We start from the raw sequence: 20,520 nt of genomic DNA on the forward strand, positions 1-20,520 counted from the left end.
GGCCGAATCAAAAGTTTTGCCTAATGCCCAGCTGCAGGAAACCTTCTGCTACGTATTGGATTGCGTTTTCCCAAAATGTATATGGGGAAGCCCTAACCTCTAGTATCTCAGAATGTGACCTTATTTGGTTGACAGAGGGTCTTTACAGACCCTAAATAATCAGGTTAAAATAAGGTCATTACAGTGGCTCTTAGCCAATATGACTGGTGTCCTCGCAAGAAGGAGACATTTAGAGACAAACATGTAAGGAGGAAGATGATGTGAAGTCAAGGCAGGAGACAGCTATCTGTGAGCGGAAGAGCGAGGCTGGAACACATCCTCCCCTCCCAGCCCTTAGGAGGAACCAACCCTGCTGATGCCTGATTTCAAGACTCCAAAATTGTGAGATTTACTTAAGCCACATGGTTTGTGCTAATTTATGCAGCATCCCCAGCAAACGAATAGCATTCAGAATCCCTTCAACCACGGGTGACCATTTCCCTTTCTCTTCCAGCAAGTCCTTCTTACTCTCCTCTTTCCTGGACTTGCTCCTTTTAGAATTTGGATCTACTCTTCAAACTAGTATAACCTGAAGAGCAAAACTGGGCAAAAGTGGAACTGAGAAAAAATTATTTAGACTTATCCCATTTGTGAATACAGAAATGTCAGAATATACCAGAAATAAGAACCCTTTATTTGATAAATACAAGGATAGTTCAATGTTAGGAAATCTGTTGATATACCTTACTACAGCATATTAAGGAAGAAAAAAATAATCCCAGTGGACACTGACGACATATGATAAACTTCAATAAGCAATCTGGAAAAAAACATAGAAAACTAGAAAAAATACAAAGTATTACTGATAAGTAATTTACAAGGAAATTGATGAGTAATATCTTTAGAAATCAAAAACAAATTTTAACTTAATGGTAAAATACCAAAAATAATTCCACTAATATTAAGAATAATATAAGAATGACTGTTAATACCCAGCAATACTCTGAACGCCCTAGCTAATATAATGAGTAAGAAAAACAAATGAGGCATAATATAGAGAGAAGAAAAATTATCATTATTTTAGTAGCAGTGAAAACTATAAAAACCAAGGAACTCTACTGAGTCAATTAAATGGATCATTCAGTGAGGTGATGGCTTATAAGATAAATAATAGATGATACTCAATATCTATGACACATAAAGAAGCCCTAGACTTCAATAAGACAAATCATCCAATAGCAAAATACATGCTAAATAAGCAAGCGTCTCTCTCCAAACAAAACAATATAAAATTCCAAAAAAAAAAAAAATACACGCAAAGTTGTTCAATCCCATTAGTTATCACCAAAATGCAAATAAAAACAACAAACCAGCAACTTTTTCTCATCAGACTAAGAAAATATTTAAAATCTTAACAATATCAAAAAAAAATCTTAACAATATCAAGCATCAGTAAGCAAGTGGAAACACTATACATGTAAATTTTGGAGGACTAAAAATTGGTATTTGGCCAAATAGAACAATAAAATCAGAAAGTGTGGTCATTTACAAAAGAACCAGTCATTTAAAAAAGCTTTATCAAGGCTCTCCAAAGCAATGTGGAGATAATATCCGAGAGATTTGATACTGCAATCCAACGACGGTTGTTTCAAAACATTTCTTCAGAGCCCTACGGGTCAGAGCGTGAAACCTGCAGGAGAGCTGGCCTCAGCAGATTCCCCTGCCAAAGCAGTGCTTCCTACACGATGGAAGATCATCTAGAAGGAGAGTTATCTGCTAGAGTAAGCGTAATGCCAGAACTTTGGTTTGTTTTAGAAGCATACGCATTTTCAGACTTTTATTTCTGTATAAAATGTATATTTAAAGTTAGGGTGGTATTTTTTTACACGACTATTATTTTTATAAGGTGTATATATTACATGCTAGAGTAAGTTATTTTTCTTATGGTAGAAGAATTTTTTTTTTTGGTATCTGGTTTTAATAAAATCTTTTACCAGAAACATGGCAATAGAAGATATAAGTTAAGGGATCCCTGGGTGGTTCAGCGGTTTGGCGCCTGCCTTTGGCCCCGGGGCGCGATCCTGGAGACCCGGGATCGAATCCCCCGTCGGGCTCCCGGTGCATGGAGACTGCTTCTCCCTCTGCCTGTGTCTCTGCCTCTCTCTTTCTCTGTATGACTATCATAAATAATAATAATAATAATAATAATAATAATAATAATAAAAGAAGATATAAGTTAAAAGTGGGTTGTAGAAATACAGCTTTTACTGGGTAGCTTCGGTGAAAAGAGTCCTTAGAGACGACAGAAAGCTTAATCTCCTAGTGGGCATGTCCAGCTGGTTGCCTGGACCCCCTCTTTGCAGTCGCTTGCACACCCAGCCCCCTCCCATCCACCTTGCTTCACCGGCGAGGCGTGTTTCTGTCCCGTACCCTAAGATCACCTGTAGGGTCTTAAAATCCTCCAGGCCCAGACTGCACACCAAACTGATTAAATGTGAATCCTGGGCTGGAGGTGGGGGCAAGGGGGGCAAGGGAGAGGGAGGTCAATAGACAGTACTTTTCAAGGTCTGCAGGCGATTTCACCGAGCAGGTTGGAGGAGCGCTGGCCTGATGCAGGCCCCGGCTGCCTTCCCGCCAGCTTTGGTGGCTCAGACGGGCTCTTCCACCCAGGCCGGGCCGCTCGAGTATCTCCCTCGGGATTCTGGAGCCGAGGATGAGGGACAGCCTAGGGCATTGTTGGAGAACTGCTGCGGGCACCAGCTGAGCGGGCTCACCTCGCTCCCTGTCCGGTGGCGGTGGCGGTGCCGGTGCCAGGCGTCTCTGCGGGCCACGTCCCCGGCACGCCCCATGCACCCAGCCCAGACCGGCTGGCGGGGGGGTGGCCCTGGGCCCGAGACTCCCTCCGCATCTCTTGCCTCTCCGCGTGCCCCATCCCGCACGCACCCACCTTTCCCTCCACGGGGGAGTCTCCCGATTAACCTGCCGCCTGCGCGGAGTCTGCCAGGACTTCCAAGCTGCGGTCCTTGCTGCCGGCGTCTGCCCGTGGCCCTGGAGGCCCAAAGCCCCAAGAGCGAGCTATCAGCAGGCCTCAGCTCTGCTCGGGCCTCTCCGTGGCTGCAGATCGCGCTCTCCTCTTGCTGTTCGTCTGTGTGCGCACAACCCAGGTGTGTCTCCCTCTTGCAAGGACAGTAGTTGTACTGGATGAGGGCCCCCACTCTTGTGACCTCACTTAACCTTTATTACCTCCTCAGATGCCCTATCTCCAAATACAGTCACATTAGGGTTTGGGGCTTTAACATGTGAATTTTGTGGACATGCAACTCAGTTCCTAACACCCATCTAAGACCCTCTTGATATCTGCTTGAAGCTTCCAAACTAATGCACTGCACAAAGAGAAAAGGGGCTTTTTTAGACAAATAATAAGGCCTACATCAGTAAAGATGTTCACACAGAGCCTGAAAGATCACTTCTCTGATACCATTTGGTCCTACTGATTTGGCTTCTAAATTCCAGACCCATGTACCTTTTTTTTTGTTTGTTTGGTTTGAACATGAACAGTAAAAAAGTAACCTAAAATCTGGAATTCCAAGGTAAAAGCTGATTTAAATTAAGCCATGATATGCAAAGAGCCACAGAAGATACTCCTGCTGTCCGGGTTGGACCTCTACAGTTCCTTTCTTCTCCATGACCATATTTGTACATAGGTGCAAGGGCATCCACTTCTGTAGCCCAATCACCCAGAGCAAACTTTGGCATATTGTATGTGTTCCGCAAATATTTGCTGAATGAATGAATTTATTATGGCTTCCAAACACCTCCATAGTCACTGCATCTAGTCGGTGCTCAGATTCTATATGTTAAAAAGAATTGAATCGGAGCATTATAACAATAATGATGAGAACAAGAGGTCAGAGGCTAGCGATTTTCCTGATTTTTCTCCCGTCACTGCCCACCCTGGAAAGTTCAGCCCAGAAGATGGAAGGTACTGAGATACCCGGGAAGCTTTCCCCCAGTGATGTGCACTTACATGGCCTTCGAACGCTCCCCCCTGCCCCCCTTCCAGGGACAATCTGATTACCAGGAAAACTTGAGGTAGTATGCCAGTAGCTTCCAAGGAATCAGGGCCCGTGAGGCTTAGTCTTCCATCCTACAGAGGGCAGAAGGAATCGAGATGGAAGGAAGGAAAGGCAGGAGTGAGGAAGACATCCCTGCTTTCTTGGAGGGAGCCCTATGACCAGATGCCATGCCCCGTGCACAGAGCTCTTGTGAAGCTAGACTGACCTGATGAGTGAAATAGCAGTTATTGCTTATCAGGTATACAGATCCCTTGGTCTTTTCAGGCATTCCTAGAGTATTTGAAACAACAGAGGGTAAAGTATGCAAGCAGGGGGAGTGAGGGTCCAGCTCAAAGTGGCCTGGCATGAGAAAAATTTCTTTGAAAGCTCCTATTTTTAGCTTCATATCCATTCACCAAAGTCTTTCAAGAGAAAGAGGTTCAACAGCAAGTTTTGTACTTTGGGGAGATTCTGGGAAAATGTGGTGTTTGAAAAAAAAAATCCCCAGTACTTAAAATTTCCAGACTAATTGTTCTACGTATTCTAGGGGCTATAACAAAGACAGGAATGTTAGGAACAGAGTAGCCCCTCCAAGGAGGCAGGGAGCACGTACCAAGGAGGTTGCTGCATCACCCCAATGATCGATTCTGCCAGAGGGTGTAAGTCAGGCAAGTTTCTTCTTTCATGGAATATGATAGATATGATACTCTCCCTAACTCGGGAGTTTTCATGAACTTGTCGTTTTGGGTGCTACTGGATTTGCCGTCTACACTCCCAGGCGTTGCACTTTTATATAACTAGGCCACTATTAATGCGCCAGCCATAGCCTGTGATGCTCGGATGTTCCTATGACAGTAGGCTTGGAAATGGTCACTATTCTAGCATCAACCTCACACCATGTTGAAGGGAGCCCTCCCTCCTCTGCATTTGATGTACACTGGCTAAGCCCCCAATTTCAAAGAGGTAGGAAATAAAGGCAAGAAAAATGCCAGTGGTGGTGGTTGCAAGCCTTTCCAGCCATTTCTGGTAGAATGTTACACGATCATCCTCATGAATTCCTCTAGGAGATTCTTTGATGATTGGTTTCAGGGACACTCCGGGAAATACACTCCTTGGCAGCTACCTGGCCGGGAGCTCCACCTCCGGGGCGTGGAGCATCATCCCCCACACCAAGCTTTAAGGTTGCCATCCTCACTTTGGATAAACTAGCGGTGTCCCCTATGCCTCTTCTTGCCTTATTGTATATTTACTTCTGTATCCCTTTCTTTCTTTTTCCCTTTTAATTATTACTATGCTTTTCTCATTCCTGCTTTCTCTTCACAGACATACTCTTCTTGTTATTTCTGGGTCTGCCTCTTTCTTGTTTTACCTCTGGCACTCTTCCCCTCTTTCTTTCCATTTATATTTGGTCCTTCTGTTGATCTTTCTCTACCTATTTGCTTTTTTTCTATGATCATCTAATTTTTTTGTTTCTCACTCTTTCTTCTTTTTCCTGTTAAATTTCTTTTCTTAAAAATTTCGATCTCTTGGGATCCCTGGGTGGCGCAGTGGTTTGGCGCCTGCCTTTGGCCCAGGGCGCGATCCTGGAGACCCGGGATCGAATCCCACATCGGGCTCCCGGTGCATAGAGCCTGCTTCTCCCTCTGCCTGTGTCTCTGCCTCTCTCTGTGACTATCATAAATAAATAAAAATTTAAAAAAAAAAATTTCGATCTCTACTTCATTATCTCAGTACAGATACTTCTTTCTAGGTGTATCTCGTGTCACTACTAATGTCACCTACTCCTACATAAGTGTCTACAAGAAAGTGGCTATTTCTTTTTGTATTTTTTCTCTCTCTCTTATCCTCTTTACCCTGTATCTTTCTTTTGCTTCTTCTTTTTCCTTTTCTTATTTTCTATTTTATCAAAACTTTTTTTATATATATTTTATTTATGTATTCATGAGAGACACAGAGAGAGGCAGAGACACAGGCAGAGGGAGAAGTAGGCTCCATGCAGGGAGCCCGGTGTGGGACTCGATCCCAGGACCCCGGGGTCACAACCTGAGCTGAAGGCAGACGCTTAACCGCTGAGCCACCCAGGCGTCCCTATTTTACCAAATCTTTCACTGAGTCCGTTTTCATCTTTCTCATTTGCTTTTTTCTTTGTTGCCCTTTTCTCTCCTCCTGGTTTTGTTCACACAGGCTCACTTATACCTGTGTCTCTCCCTTTCTCCCATCTCTGCTTTTCACTCATTTTTAACATTCTATCTATCCTTCTGTACGTGTGTGTGTATGTGTCAACTCACATGCACCTGGGAGACAAAAGGATGTTTTTCCATCTGAAGACTAGTCACAGAATGAGATTTAAAGTCTACCATTTGAAACTTTAGCAGGAAAGAGGAATTCTCTTCTTCCACAGCAAAAGACCGATTGTCAGATGTTCTCTGGGAAGGCCTGAAGCCTCGTATAGCAAGTAGCCCATTTGCAAGATCATTGTCAGCTGATTCGTGTTTGTAAGAAACACCTCCTGCCCCACACCTTCTAAGCCATATGTATACATGCACCTCAAAGAGAGAGAAAATTTACAAATGGGTCTCTGGAGCCTTTCTGAAGATCACTGCATGTTGGAAGTTTTCTGTTTCTGATGGAAAACGTGGAATTGATCCCTATAGTTGTCTTTGTATCTGGGCATAATTAAACAAGAATCACAAAACTCTTCCCCAAAGAAAATTCACTTCTCCCTCCCTTCCTTTCTTTTTTCCCTTTTCATATGCTTTCAGGTTTTCTACTTCTTTGCTTTTGTACTCCAATGTAATTGTCAACGGCTGCTTGCTGAAATTCATCACTCATAGTACCTGGTGGTAAATTGGGAGAAAGGTTACATCCAGGAAGATGAGCTAGCACAATTTCTAGCACATGTCGAACGCTCAATACATGTTACCTTTGCTTTTCTTCCCTTTCTGAGCTCCAGTCTACAAGTCAACTACAGCTACTGATTAAATATTTGACCTTTATACCTTCCAACTAAAGAGCTACTGTGCTGCATGATTTACATGTTTGTCATATAATTTTATGTTCTATTCAAAGAGTTGATGGAATATAGATACTCACATATTTTTTTACAATACACTGTAATTTATTATGTTTTACATGATATAAAATATCTATAAGTAGAAAAAAAAGTTTATTTCCTAAAACTTTTAATGAAACATCCGATACATACCTAAAGTGACTGGTAGGTGTGGGAGTGAAAAAACTGTCACCTGGAATGCATTGCCAACAAGTAGGTGGCACTCTCACCTCCTTACTCCAAAGACACTATATCAACTCTGTCCTGTCCTAGCTTTCCGAATTCTTTTGGTCTCTCAACAATCACATCTGGCAACTTGCTCTGATAATTAAAGTTGGATTCAAGGAAAACTATGAACTTCTACATTATTCATTCTCTCTGCCATTCTTTCCATATTAGGTCCTGCCTTTTCTAATCTAGATCTTGTGACTCACAGCCAAACTTAAGGACTATGCCCACCCAAGATTTCAACATCCATCCCAATACAGTCTAGTATCTCATGCTCATAAAATCCAATTACTTAACCAGCAAGATTCATGTGCTTCCATGAAAATTTGTCCCACTTGGTTTCTATGGAGGAAAGCTACTGGTTCAAATGTGAAGCTAAGTTTAAGTCCCCATGAGGAACTGTTTTTGGAGTAAAGCTTCAAAGCCTTCCACTCAATCCGTACGTAATAGGTCACTGTCTCACCTTCTGCCCTCATTAGGGAAAAACACAAATAAGTAAAATAGGATCTGCTATGATCAATAGTATTTAGTCACATGCACTTTTGTTTGAGTTTACTTCCCTTGCCTTCCAAAAAACAGAGATATTTCAGCACTAGCTCATGGTGACAAAATTAAATTTTACTTTTACAAACATAAAAATGAAGAAATGTCATTTGTAGCAAAAATTCAAATTAGAAATGTTTGTGTATTCCATTATTTAATTTCTAGGCAGCAATAGAGGTAAGAATTTTTTTAATGTGATTTGTATCACAAGAGGATCTTGTTCTTCTTGAAAAAGGACCTTTTTAAAATTCCAGGAAAGTCAAAGTACCATAAAATAATCAAAGTCTGCACATTGCAGGGAAAACCCTTCTGCTATTATTGAAACATAAGTATAATTACGCACAGGAAACATATATTATCAGCACAGGAAAGAAGCCTTAAGAATTCTTTGTGCTTTTCAAAACTGATGGACACGAGTGAGCTCTAATATCATTATGCTTAGAAATGGCTTCATCCAGATCCAGCTGAACACCATTAATGTTCACTTCCATACAGCCATTGTAAAAGACATTCACTGGTGTGGCACCGAATGGAATATCTGCAAAAACAGAATATTAAAATATTAGCCCAAGACTTTTGGCATCTTATTTGCTTACAATTAGAGGAACTATCCAGACTTCCCATTTCCAACCAAATTCTAATCATAAAAGAAAAATTAGTAATGTAACTATTCAATAAGTTTATATTAAGTGACTCCTATATATATAAGGTATTCATTCTGCTTGGCACTGGATTCAGCATATCACGAGTTCCTCTGATTTCACAAACACAGGCTCTTTCAAACCTAAGATAAATAAACACACTTTAAAAAGAGTATAAAGGAGAATATTTTTACCTTTGATGTTCTATTTTATTGTTTTCTTTTTAAATTTGAGCAACAGTTTAAGTGTTGTTAAATCATTTTTTCGACTCCAAACTATAGCTGCTTGGAAATCTTTTGAAAATGCCATGATAAATATATCTCTTTTATTACTTTTATTACTAGCTCTTTTTAAAATGTCATGATAAATGTATCTCTTTTATTACTGTTGGAATAAAAGTATATTTTCCCAAATATAGCTTCTTGCTGAGCATACAATGACAGGTCATATTAGGAAATTCACTTTATGCACTGTTCAGTGTTCTAAAAAATAATTTTAATAATGCTTCAGTGACAAGTTTAGGGCCTTTGGGTCTTTCGGCACTTAGGCTTTCCTCATTCAACTTAATACTTGAGTAACACCCTTGAATTCCTAAGAACTATGGTTCATCTGAATAGCATCCATCTCTCTACTTGCTTCTCTTTTTTGGCATCTCCTCCCTATGAATTTCATTTCCAATGGGCATTTTTCAGCCTTTATTCTCCTTCCTTAGTACCTTATGCAAAAAACATACAGATCAGATTTTCTACCCTTAATCTGGCAATACAGTGAATAAAGTCCACACTTTTCCAGGGGCTCACAGCCATTCTTTATGAATCCCTTTCAAGTCTGGCTGAGCATCAAAGATTATGCCACTATTATAGCAATTGCCATTGCTATATCTATTCATATCAGAATTGCCCATTTCCCCTGGTTTTTGATTCATAACATGCAATTGAACATGCCTATTTTGCGTATCAACTGGTAACTAACCTATCGCACTGTTTACACTCCTAATATCTCAATTGTCTGTTCTCAATTTTCCTCACTTTTTCTCTAAACACATCTTGCCTCAAGTCAATCTTCAGTGCTGGTGCCACAGTCCCGGAACCATTGAAAGTTGATAGTTTTACTTCTTTTGAACTCTTTGATTGTTTGTCTGATTTACTAAAATTGCATGCAACATCTCCGATCTAATCACTGCGCACCATCTTCCTGCCATCATCCTAGTCCAGCAGCTTCCTCGTCTGTCACATGGGGATAATAATAGCACCTGCCTCAAAGGTCTATTTTGAAAATTAAGTAAGTTGATCCCTCTGAAGTGCTTTGAACGCTGCCCAGGCTGCTTATCATGCACCATTGACGATAGTGTAGTTGTTGCTTCTGTTATTGTTACTGCTTCTCCACCTGGACTCCTTCAGTCACCCCTGGCTCATCTCATCCACTTTTGCATCCCAGATGTCCATCTCTGTCCATCATGCTCAGTGGGTTTTTAAAATTATATTAAAAAGCCATTTCCTTGTCTAAAATTTTTTAAAGAGTCTCATGGCTCTGATAATAAGACTTGGGACACTGAACCAGATCTACAGCACCCCCCACCCACACACTCAGTTCACAGCTTCATCCTGCACCACCATCCCCTTTGCTCAATATGTCTTCACCACATTTATCTTCTGTATATTTTTCAAGTGAATCAACCCCCCATTTTTGCCCACACATAGACATTTTAATTGCATATTAATTCCAATTCCTACCCCACTGCCTGGTTAAATTTTGTCCTTCAATTTATCATATTTATTAGCCTTTTCTTCAGAGAGCTCATTCCTGGCCCCCATGAGCAGGCCAAGTCCCCGTTTTAAGACTCTACAAGCAATCCATATTTTTGCTTCATAGAAGTTATCACAATTTAATTATTCTGATACTTTCCTAATTGGTTATCGGATGTCTGCCTCTCTACTAGATTATAAAAGGCTTAGCAGCAGGGATCATATCTGTTTATGACTGTATCCCTACTACCTGGGATGTAGGTTCTTAATAAATAAAAGGCAAATGATGGGTGAAGAATAAATATTGAACTCACAAGATTACTGTGAGGATGAACTGAAATAATAAACACTTCTAACCAGGAGAGTCAGATGCAACAAAACTTGGTTAGTTTTAGTTCACCATTAAAAAAATAAATAAACCAAATGTACTAATAAAATGTCAATATAAATCCCCAGGAAAAGAATAATGGATACTGGAATTTTGTCCTCCCATCTAAGGACAAAGAATTTTGTCCTTTTACTAAGATTACATATTTAAAATACTATTAATTTGACTTAAAAGATACTTTTTAAAACTTTTTAATTTTGGAAAAAAAAAAAAAAAAAAAAAGAAGAAGAAGATACCTGGAAGGCCACCCAGGTAAGTGGTCACTGTTCCTTTCATTGCTTTGTCCAAACTGGCAAATTGTTGTGGAAGGTCTTCAGAGGAGATGGTATCTTTTTTAAGTGGAGTTGACAGCTCCAGATTGTTTCTGTTGACTTTTAATTCCAGATGGACTTGTTGATTGGAACACAGATTGACAGCCTCTATCCGAGATATTACAATATTTTCAACAGACACTAGGATATCCTGAAAAACAGAGCAAAGATTCAAGATAAGCAAGTATAAATGGTAATGCCACTTAAGAGTGACTTTTGAGGGCAGCCTGGGTGGCTCAGCAGTTTAGCGCCACCTTCAGCCCAGGGCCTGATCCTGGAGACCTGGGATCGAGTCCCATGTCGGGCTCCCTGCATGGAGCCTGCTTCTCCCTCTGCCTGTGTCTCTGCCTCTCTCTTTCTCTCTCTCTCTGTGTGTGTGTGTGTCTCATGGATAAATAAATAAAATCTTTAAAAAAGAAAAAAAAAAGAGTGACTTTTGAGTTTTTAAAATCAAAATCTGAATTTCGATGAGGGAAAAAAAATGTATGTTAGAGCTTCCCAGTTTAAATTTCAAAAAACAATTGTTACAATAATCATATTTTTAAAAATACATGAGTTTTACAAATTACAGGTTCAGCTAAGACATAAACGGGTAGTGGCTTCTGCAAATTCAATACACCAAGAAATTGTTTTTACCAAAGATGGGAACCTAAAGTAGAGTCTTAAGCAATATTTTTCTGCTTGTGAGCCTTCCTAACTTCAAAACTTACATGTGAAAAACAGAGTTGAATCACTCTTTGTTGGGGAAAAGACTTGGAAAATTTCAAGTGCTTGAGTAAGCACACGCCAGCAAGACTGAAAGGTTTCTGTGTGCCACACAAGCAAGCCTGTAAGACTCGGGAGAAAATGAGTGAAGAAATCCTGAGAGAGGAAAGCCAGGAGTAAGTTACAGAGAATTTAACAGAAGACAGTCCAAAGAGAAAATGTATTCATTTTGCTGAACTTTTCAAACTGCTGACATACAAGATTACCCAACTTGTAGACACTGATGTATGCATCTGGATTTTCTGTGTGCAGAGGAAATGTAAAAAGACAGAATTTAAGACCAAAACTAGGAACTTGGGTGTTAGTTATGAGACGGTAGAAAGGTAGTCTGAAGTGTTTTAGGAATCCCAGTCTCAGCTTTGCAAATATAGGTCATTTGAGGAAATCTGTTCCTGTTACATGTCCATATCTTTGAACTCGCTGATAGTCTTAAAATGGCCAGATGACAAAAGGTTCCAGGGTGATCAACAGGATGTGGGATAACGTTAGGAAACTGGACACAGGTCTGGAGAAGGCAATCTGGCCTGCGGGCAGAGACAGGAGCCGTGGAGTCAAACACAGAAAAGATAAAATAAATATCAAGGATGCGGCGTCTGTTAATCTCCTCCTCTGCAGGAATGTAGCGCTGGAGACAGGATTTCCATTTTGTTTATAAAAAAGAAAAAAAGGTAAACAAGAAGCTGGAATCAACCCAGCAAGCTCCTCGGGCAGACTGGAGACAGAGACCCGCCAGGGTCCCCTTAGGTTGCTTAGGCCACCAAGCTGCAAACAGCATACCCGGGACAGCTACAGACAGTCCTTGGGGATGCGGCTGCTCCTGGGCCGGCCCTGGGCACGCCAGGGGAGGCCGTGCCAGCCTTGGTGTGACCCGCTGCGACCTGCTGCGACCTCCTGTGACCCACTGTGACCCGCTATGACCGCTGTGACCTGCTGTGACCCGCTGTGACCTGCTGCGACCCACTGCGACCTGCTATGACCGCTGTGACCTGCTGTGACCCGTTGCAATCTGCTGCGACCCGCTGTAACCTGCTGCAACCCGCTGTGACCGCTGTGACCTGCTGACCGCAGTGACCGCTGTGACCCGCTGTAACCTGCTGCGACCCGCTGTGATGGCTGTGACCTGCTGCGACCGCAGTGACCGCTGTGACCCGTTGCGACCTGCTGCAACCTGCTGTGACCTGCTGTGACCCGCTATGACCTGCTGCGACCTGCTATGACCGCTGTGACCTGCTGTGACCCGTTGCAATCTGCTGCGACCCGCTGTAACGTGCTGCAACCCGCTGTGACCTGCTGCGACCTGCTGCAACCTGCTGCGACCTGCTGCGACCCGCTGTGACGGCTGTGACCTGCTGTGACCTGCTGCGACCTGCTTCGACCTGCTTCGACCTGCTGCGACCTGCTGTAACCCGCTGTGCCGGCTGTGACCTGCTGTGGCCGCTGTGGCCGCTGTGCCGGCTGTGACCTGCTGTGACCTGCTGTGACCTGCTGTGGCCGCTGTGACCGCTGTGACCCGCTGTGACCTGCTGTGGCCGCTGTGACCTGCTGTGGCCGCTGTGACCGCTGTGACCGCTGTGACCTGCGGCTGCGACCCGCCGCAGGGCCGTTGGGCCCCCAGGAGGCCGACCGAGACGATCTCCTGGGACGGCGGCTGGTGTTTCCTTTTCCCCGAGGGGGGGGGCCCTTCCCGCGGCCGGGTCGGCCCGTCCTGCCCGGTACTGGGGGTCCCCGCGCCCCTGCGGAGGCCGCGCCCGCCCCGCGCCCCGAGTCCCCGCGCCGCGTCCCCGTTACCTGAAGCGTCTCGGAGATGGAGTCCGCCAGCGACAGGGCGAGGGGCACGGAGCTGCCGGAGACCAGGGCGAGCAGGACGCCGGTGCCCGCCGACGCGCGGACGCTCAGCGACGCGTTCAGCTGCCAGGAGCCGGCCGCGGGGTCGGGGGCTGCGGCCGGACGGGGCGGCGTCAGCGTCAGCGCCCGGCACCGCCCCCCGCCCCCCGCGGCCGTCCCCCTCCCCGTTCCCGGGGTCCCCCCCCCCCCCCCGCCGGCTGCATAACCGAGGCACCGGCCGGCGGGAAGCCCCGGATGGAGCCGGCCCGGCCCTCGGACGGGGCCTCTGCGCGGGCCCAGACCCCGAGGGGTTTCCCCTGCTCGTCCTTCTGCAGCCTTCCCCGGGGCCTCCGGGGCCTCCGCGCCCCCCAGCGGGCAAGCCGCGGCGCAGTCGCACTTCCAGGCTCGCGTCTGGTCTGGGTGGGATCCGCGTCGGGCGCAGCGCCTCCGAGGGAGCCGTCGGGCCGTCCCACGCGGCCGGCTTACAGGCATCTCCCAGCAGCCCGCCCTGCAGCTCCGGCACGAGCCCTCCCTCCGGGCCTCCGGGGCCTCCGGGGCCTCCGGGCCCCATCACATCCCTTTTCTTTCCTGCCCTGGTTTTTCTTTCTTTTTTTTTTTTCCTTTTTCTTTTTTTATTTTTTATTTATGATAGTCACAGAGAGAGAGAGAGAGAGAGAGAGGGGGGCAGAGACACAGGCAGAGGGAGAAGCAGGCTCCATGCACCGGGAGCCCGACGTGGGACTCGATCCCGGGTCTCCAGGATCGCGCCCTGGGCCAAAGGCAGGCGCCAAACCGCTGCGCCGCCCAGGGATCCCCTGCCCTGGTTTTTCATTCCTTTTCCTCGCTGACGGGCCCTCCCCTGGAGTGCGGACCTACGGGTCTCTAGCACCACCTTGCTCTCCACACTAGTCACGCAACAGATACTTGAATCGATAGGTTTCCAAAGTAGTTTAATTCCTAAAAATATTGGGGCGTCCGGGTGGCTCAATCAATCGCCCAGCTTCACCTGGGGTCATGACCTCGGGGTCCCGGGATGGGGCCCCGCCTCGGGCTCCCTGCTCAGGGGCAGCCTGCTCCTCCCTCTCCTTCTGCCCCTCCCCTGCTCGTGCCCTCTTTCTCTCAAAGAAAGAAATAAAATCTTGTGAAAATATATCACTTCACATTTTGAGTGAAGTCTTCCGTATTTAATGTTAAGTAATAGGAGACAATAGCCCAAATATCACTAGTAGGTTTTGAAAAGGTGAATGTGAATGGAGAAAATACTGTCCCCTTGACAAGATAACCTTCCATTTAGCCACACCTAATGCTATTACATTGTTCATTATAATCCTTTAATTCCCACCCAGGAAAGAGAAAAAATTTATATATATATATATATATATATATATTTATACATCACATATACATATATAATCATTTGAAATAAATTTACTACAAGATATTAACAAATTCAAACTAAAATAAACATGTGAATGTACAGGAGTTATAATGTAAATTAAACATTAATTTAAAAGTAGGTCACTTTCAAGGTATCCATGAAATAACTACTTATGAAAGTAATTTTTTCAGATACAGTATAACTCTTATTTTCATTTTCTTTTCAGAGTCTTTCCTTTGAACAAATTATTGTAGGCCTAGTTTTTTCCTATATTCAATCATGAACCCCAATTAAAACATTTTTTTTAAAATACTCCTTCATGGGGATCCCTGGGTGGCGCAGCGGTTTGGCGCCTGCCTTTGGCCCAGGGAGCGATCCTGGAGACCCGGGATCGAATCCCACATCGGGCTCCCAGTGCATGGAGCCTGCTTCTCCCTCTGCCTGTGTCTCTGCCTCTCTCTCTCTCTCTCTCTGTGACTATCATAAATAAATAAAAATTTTTAAAAAATTAAAAAAAATAATCCTTCATATACAGACCTAAAGTTAAGGGCATTGGATTCCTTTACGTTAGGAACACAGAAAGTACTAGTGTAAGATTCTTCCTTAAAGCTGTACTAACACTTTTTTTAGACTGCAAAAAAAAACACATTTAAGATGTAATTTCTCCTTAAAGCAGAGATATCAGATTAACATTAAATTTATAATGCAAAGTATTAGTAGCTCAAATGATGAACCCCTCAACAGAAAGAGGCAAAGGACCTAACAAGATAATTAAGATGTAGAAATAGCTAATAAACACATAGATCGTCAACTTCAGGAGAAATTGGGTTAATAATATTTAAAACCACAAGACTTAAGTGTTCAACTCTCAGATTGGAAATAACCCTCGCATACACTCTCTTACTCGGTTGGTGGAAGTATAGACTGATAAAACACCTTTGGAAGCAAATCTAACGGAGCAGTAGGAACCACACATTTGCAAAGCCTTTGATGGACATAATCTAAGATCCCCTCCTATAGAATCAATCATATAAAGGTGTAAAGACGTGTGACCAAGGGTATTATGGAAAAACTATCTGTAAAGACAAAAACCTGGGTGGGTCTGGCTCCTGTCCTGCTTAGACCATAGGAAACTGGAGAGAGCGCTGCTCCCCAACCACCAGCAGCACCACGGGGACCCCTTGTGTAGCCCCCGCGGCCCGCGGCCCGAGGGGAGGAGCGCAACCCGCAGGACGTGCACAGCCCATTGCTTCCGCGCCTTCTCGTGCCTTCTCTCGGCAACAAAGCCTTAGGGCTTGGGCGGAAGGCAACAAACCCTGTCGCCCTTGGCACACCTGCGGAGACTCGGTACGTGGACAGGGCAGGGAACCTGGGAAGAACCAACCAACCAACCAACTGCCCTTTACCAAGAAGGAGCAGAAAAACATCCTGAGTCCTGAGCATTAGATCACCACCACCACCACCACCACCACCACCACCACCACCACCCCGCCTGCGGTTGGGAGGGGGCAATGAAAAGTTCACACCCCTGAGGCCAAGGATCCAATACTTGCCAAAAAACGGCAGAATCTGTGTCAGAACATTCGAGAATGCTCCCCAGGCCCTGCTAACAAATGTCAAGTAACAGAGCATCTTCTGGGGTGCAGCAAGACCGGGGAGCGGCACGTGAAAACAGACGCATGTCAGAAACAACACCTGAAGTCAAGGATACATCAGGCCTTAGGGAAACTCCTCCGGCAGCCAGTCCCGGTCACCAGCGCCAGGTGAGGGCAGGGGAGGCAAGGGCGCCTGGCAGCCCGGCTCCCACCTCCCAGCTGTGGCTCCCAGCACCCACCTCCTGGCTCCCACCTCCCTGATCCCACCTCCAGGCTCCCGACTCCCACCTCCGGCTCCCAGCTCCCGGCTCCCACCTCCCACCTCCCAGCTCCCAGCTCCGGCTCCACCTCCGGGCTCCCACCTCCCGGCTCCCACCTCCCGGCTCCCACCTCCCACCTCCCAGCTGTGGCTCCCAGCACCCACCTCCTGGCTCCCACCTCCCAGCTCCCACCTCCAGGCTCCTGACTCCCACCTCCGGCTCCCAGCTCCCGGCTCCCAGCTCCCAGCTCCCACCTCCCGGCTCCCACCTCCCACCTCCGGGCTCCCGGCTCCCGACTCCCAGCTGCTGGCTCCCACCTCCCGGCTACCAGCTCCCACCTCCCACCTCCCGGCTCCCACCTCCCAGCTGCTGGCTCCCACCTCCCACCTCCCACCTCCCAGCTGTGGCTCCTAGCACCCACCTCCTGGCTCCCACCTCCCAGCTCCTGGCTCGCAGCTCTAACCTCCCGGCTCCCACCTCCCACCTCCCAGCTCCCGGCTCCCAGCTCCCACCTCCCGGGTCCCACTCCCACCTCCCAGCTCCCACCTCTGGGCTCCCACCTCCCACCTCCCGGCTCCCGACTCCCAGCTGCCGGCTCCCACCTCCCGCCGAGACGGGCTTGGGGCGAGGCCGGCCGCAGCCGAAATCCCCCGCCGGGCTCCACCCCCCCACCCCCACCCCCGGCCCCGGGCCCCGAGGCTCGCCCTCTCCGCCGCCGCCCGCCCGCCCGCGGCGCTGGCCTCCAAACCAAAGGCGAGCGGTTCCGAGGAAACCAGGAAAAGCAGCAGGTGGTGGAGAGACAAAGCAATCACGGAGACGCAGACATTGCCCCTCTGAGGAAGGGAACTTAAAATCGTGATGATTAATCAGTGACAAGCGGGTCGAAAATGCGGACAGCATGTGCCATGAACAGATGGGAAACCTCAACAAAGGGGTGGACATTTTAAGAAACAATCAAATGAAAATGCTGGAAATGCAGATGAATCCTTTTGATGCAATCATCAGTAGACTCAACACGTCTGAGAAATCGGTGGACCTTAAAATAGGTTAATTGCATGCACTTGCAATGAATCCGGTTATGTGCCATCAATCTTTTTTAATATGATCTTTAAATAATAACATAAGCATATTCCACTACCTTTCCCCTCACTATACTGCAAAAATTTAACAACGAAATACATGGCAATATGAATAAGCCTAACACCCTGCCTGGCACATAGTTAAGCATTCAATAATATTGACTGCAGGAACTATTGCTGTGTTTGTCAATGAGACAATTTGGTCATTGGTGAGAAAGAGAGAGACAAAATGAGAAGTCACTTACTATAATCTATGCCAAACACAGCCACTCCAGAACCAGGGTAGTAGGAGCCCTTCTCCACCGTGACGAGACAATGCTTATTCTGTTTTTCTTGAATGATTTCCTTTACTCCTGAAGCTCCTTGATTCATCAAATTCCAGCCTCGTATACATCCATCTAGACGAGGGTTAATCTAATGAATTAAAATATGGGTCAAGGAGTGCCTCTTCAACAAGTCAGGCCCATAGGTGGCTTAACTGATTATAGATGCAGTTTCATGTAGAGGGAAAACCCTTTCTTTGATGCCATTTTAAAATATTTCAAGTATTTTGAATTTTATCTAATTTTTTAAGCTGCCCTTCAGAGGGACGGCTCTGATCAGCTACTGTGAGTTTCTGCCATCCCAGGCTGCGACCCTAATGTTCAACCCCTTCAGCTCAACCTGCCTCTCCTCTCTCATCCAGAAATAACTTTTCTGCTCTCAAGTTCCATATACGCGTCTAGCTGTGGCCCTGGGCTGTATATGGGTTTGTTTTGCCTCAGACACTGAGCCTCTTCAGGAACAAGAGTGTTTGGGCTCTCTAGTCTCCATCAGAGCAACCAGACAGACTCAAGACCCATAGTAGCCGTTTCACAAAGAGTTTCTGAAAAATTTATTGTACTTTTAAATGTCTTGATTCATCCATTTCAAAGGAACAGATAGATGTATTCCCTCTGACATGGCTCAACTAATTCAGGTTTTACATCATATTGCAAAAATCTTTAAAAAGTGAAGGTAACCATGAATTGCCATGAGTAAAAAGATGGATATCAAATAGTAAATATTTAAGTTACATCAGCAAGTATAATTGACAGGCCCATGACTTCAAATAAAATTTTTAAGACTCCTCAAGGACAGTGCTTAGTCTCCTTCAAGAAGCCTACTCCACAGTCAGTAGACAAACATCGTATTCAGAAAGTCATCAATTATATATGACTTCAATTTATGATAGGCTGAAGTTATACTCCCAGCAAAGATTTTTTTTTAAGTTCCACCTTTATATGCTATTTTATCTTCCAAATTTAAGTCCTAAAATAGACCCAAGAATATTCTTCGACCAGCTTCTACAAAATATTGTATTTTGGACTCAAATATATGTATATATATTTGCAATAGGTGAATATGGACAGTAATCATGTTAACACGCATTTGATGCTGGAGAATTGAAAAAAATCTACCTCCCCGTGGGTAATGCTGGGCATTTAAATGGGCTCCAAAACACTACACTCATTTCCTTATTTCCTTAATATAATTTCAAGGATCACTATGTTATTTTTCCTTGTTCAATTCAAGTTGTCACAGTTAGTATATTCAACAAAATAACTCCTTCTGACTCTCAGAAAAACACATCTTCAAATCCATTATTACAGGCAAGAGGAATTCACCCGTGATGAGTGGTATAAGCTTGGATCATTACCGGTCTAATTAGGACATTCTCCACTTTCCGAGGTAATCCTGCAAAATATACTTTAGTTTCTAGGAATCCATTTGAAGGCTTAAAAAGGCGTCCGGGTTTATTTATATTCATGACGGCTTCCTTAGCTATTTTTATACTAATACTGTATTCTAGTTCTTCCACAGAGACCTACAATTAAAAAGACAAAAATTCTATATGTTGGCAAATTGAACTCCAATTAACAAATATACAAAAAAAAGACAAAAATTATCAGGAATGCAAACATCACTGCATGTCATTTGAAATGCTAAGATTGAAAAATCCTGTTATTATTCAGGTGAATAATTTTTCAAAGCTATCGTTTTAATGTAATTATTGATTTGCTGCAATCCATTGGAAAAGTCTGGTTATTATAAAGATGGTAAAAATGTGTTTTAAAGTGATAATTCTTGATCGAAAGTTAAATGAACACCATATTTTAATGGAAAAAACCTACAATATTGTTCTTTTGAATTTAAACATCCAATTATACATATTTCAAGTCCAATGTGTCATAAAATTAAGGTGTTTTTTTTTAAGTGAGTCATTCTACAAAAATCTGAGAAAACTTTTAAGTGTTCTTATGTTGCACTTGTCTGACAGTACACATATGGAATCAATAATGGAAATAAATTCTTATTATCAATTACGAGAAATCAGTACCTCTAGTATTCTGTCCATTACATACAGATTATATTTTATTTCAAAACTCAAACGTAATTGAGGTCATAAGGAAGCACAACACATAAAGTTAAATTGAGTTTTTCCAATTTTGAAAGTAGTTTGTTTTTGTCTTTGTTTTAAGTAGGTTCCACGCCCAGCATGGGGCCCCACATGGGGCTTGAACTCCTGACCCTGAGATCAAGACCTGAGCTGAGATGGAGAGTCCGATGTCTAACTGATTGAGCCACCTCAGTACCCTGACAATGGTATGGGTTTTTAGAAAAGATTGAAAGTGAGAGTCAAAAGCAATTAAAAAAA

The 20,520-nt window shown here is 44.5% G+C and overlaps 1 protein-coding gene across 1 annotated transcript in view; it reads right to left on the reverse strand.

The window, feature by feature from the left end:
- Positions 1 to 7,130: 7,130 nt before the first annotated feature.
- PROS1 (protein S) overlaps positions 7,131 to 20,520 on the reverse strand; it is a 65,727-nt gene continuing 52,337 nt past the window's right edge. Inside the window, exons 11-15 of the mRNA XM_055342304.1 lie at positions 19,522 to 19,689; positions 18,089 to 18,257; positions 13,496 to 13,644; positions 10,868 to 11,093; positions 7,131 to 8,395 (exon numbers count right to left, since the gene is read on the reverse strand). Coding sequence (XP_055198279.1) covers positions 8,235 to 8,395; positions 10,868 to 11,093; positions 13,496 to 13,644; positions 18,089 to 18,257; positions 19,522 to 19,689 — 873 coding nt within the window. The 3' untranslated portion in view covers positions 7,131 to 8,234. The remainder of the gene's footprint in view (positions 8,396 to 10,867; positions 11,094 to 13,495; positions 13,645 to 18,088; positions 18,258 to 19,521; positions 19,690 to 20,520) is intronic.

The sequence above is a fragment of the Nyctereutes procyonoides genome, unplaced genomic scaffold (genome assembly GCF_905146905.1).
Source record: "Nyctereutes procyonoides isolate TBG_1078 unplaced genomic scaffold, NYPRO_anot_genome, whole genome shotgun sequence".
Classification (NCBI taxonomy): Eukaryota; Metazoa; Chordata; class Mammalia; order Carnivora; family Canidae; genus Nyctereutes; species Nyctereutes procyonoides.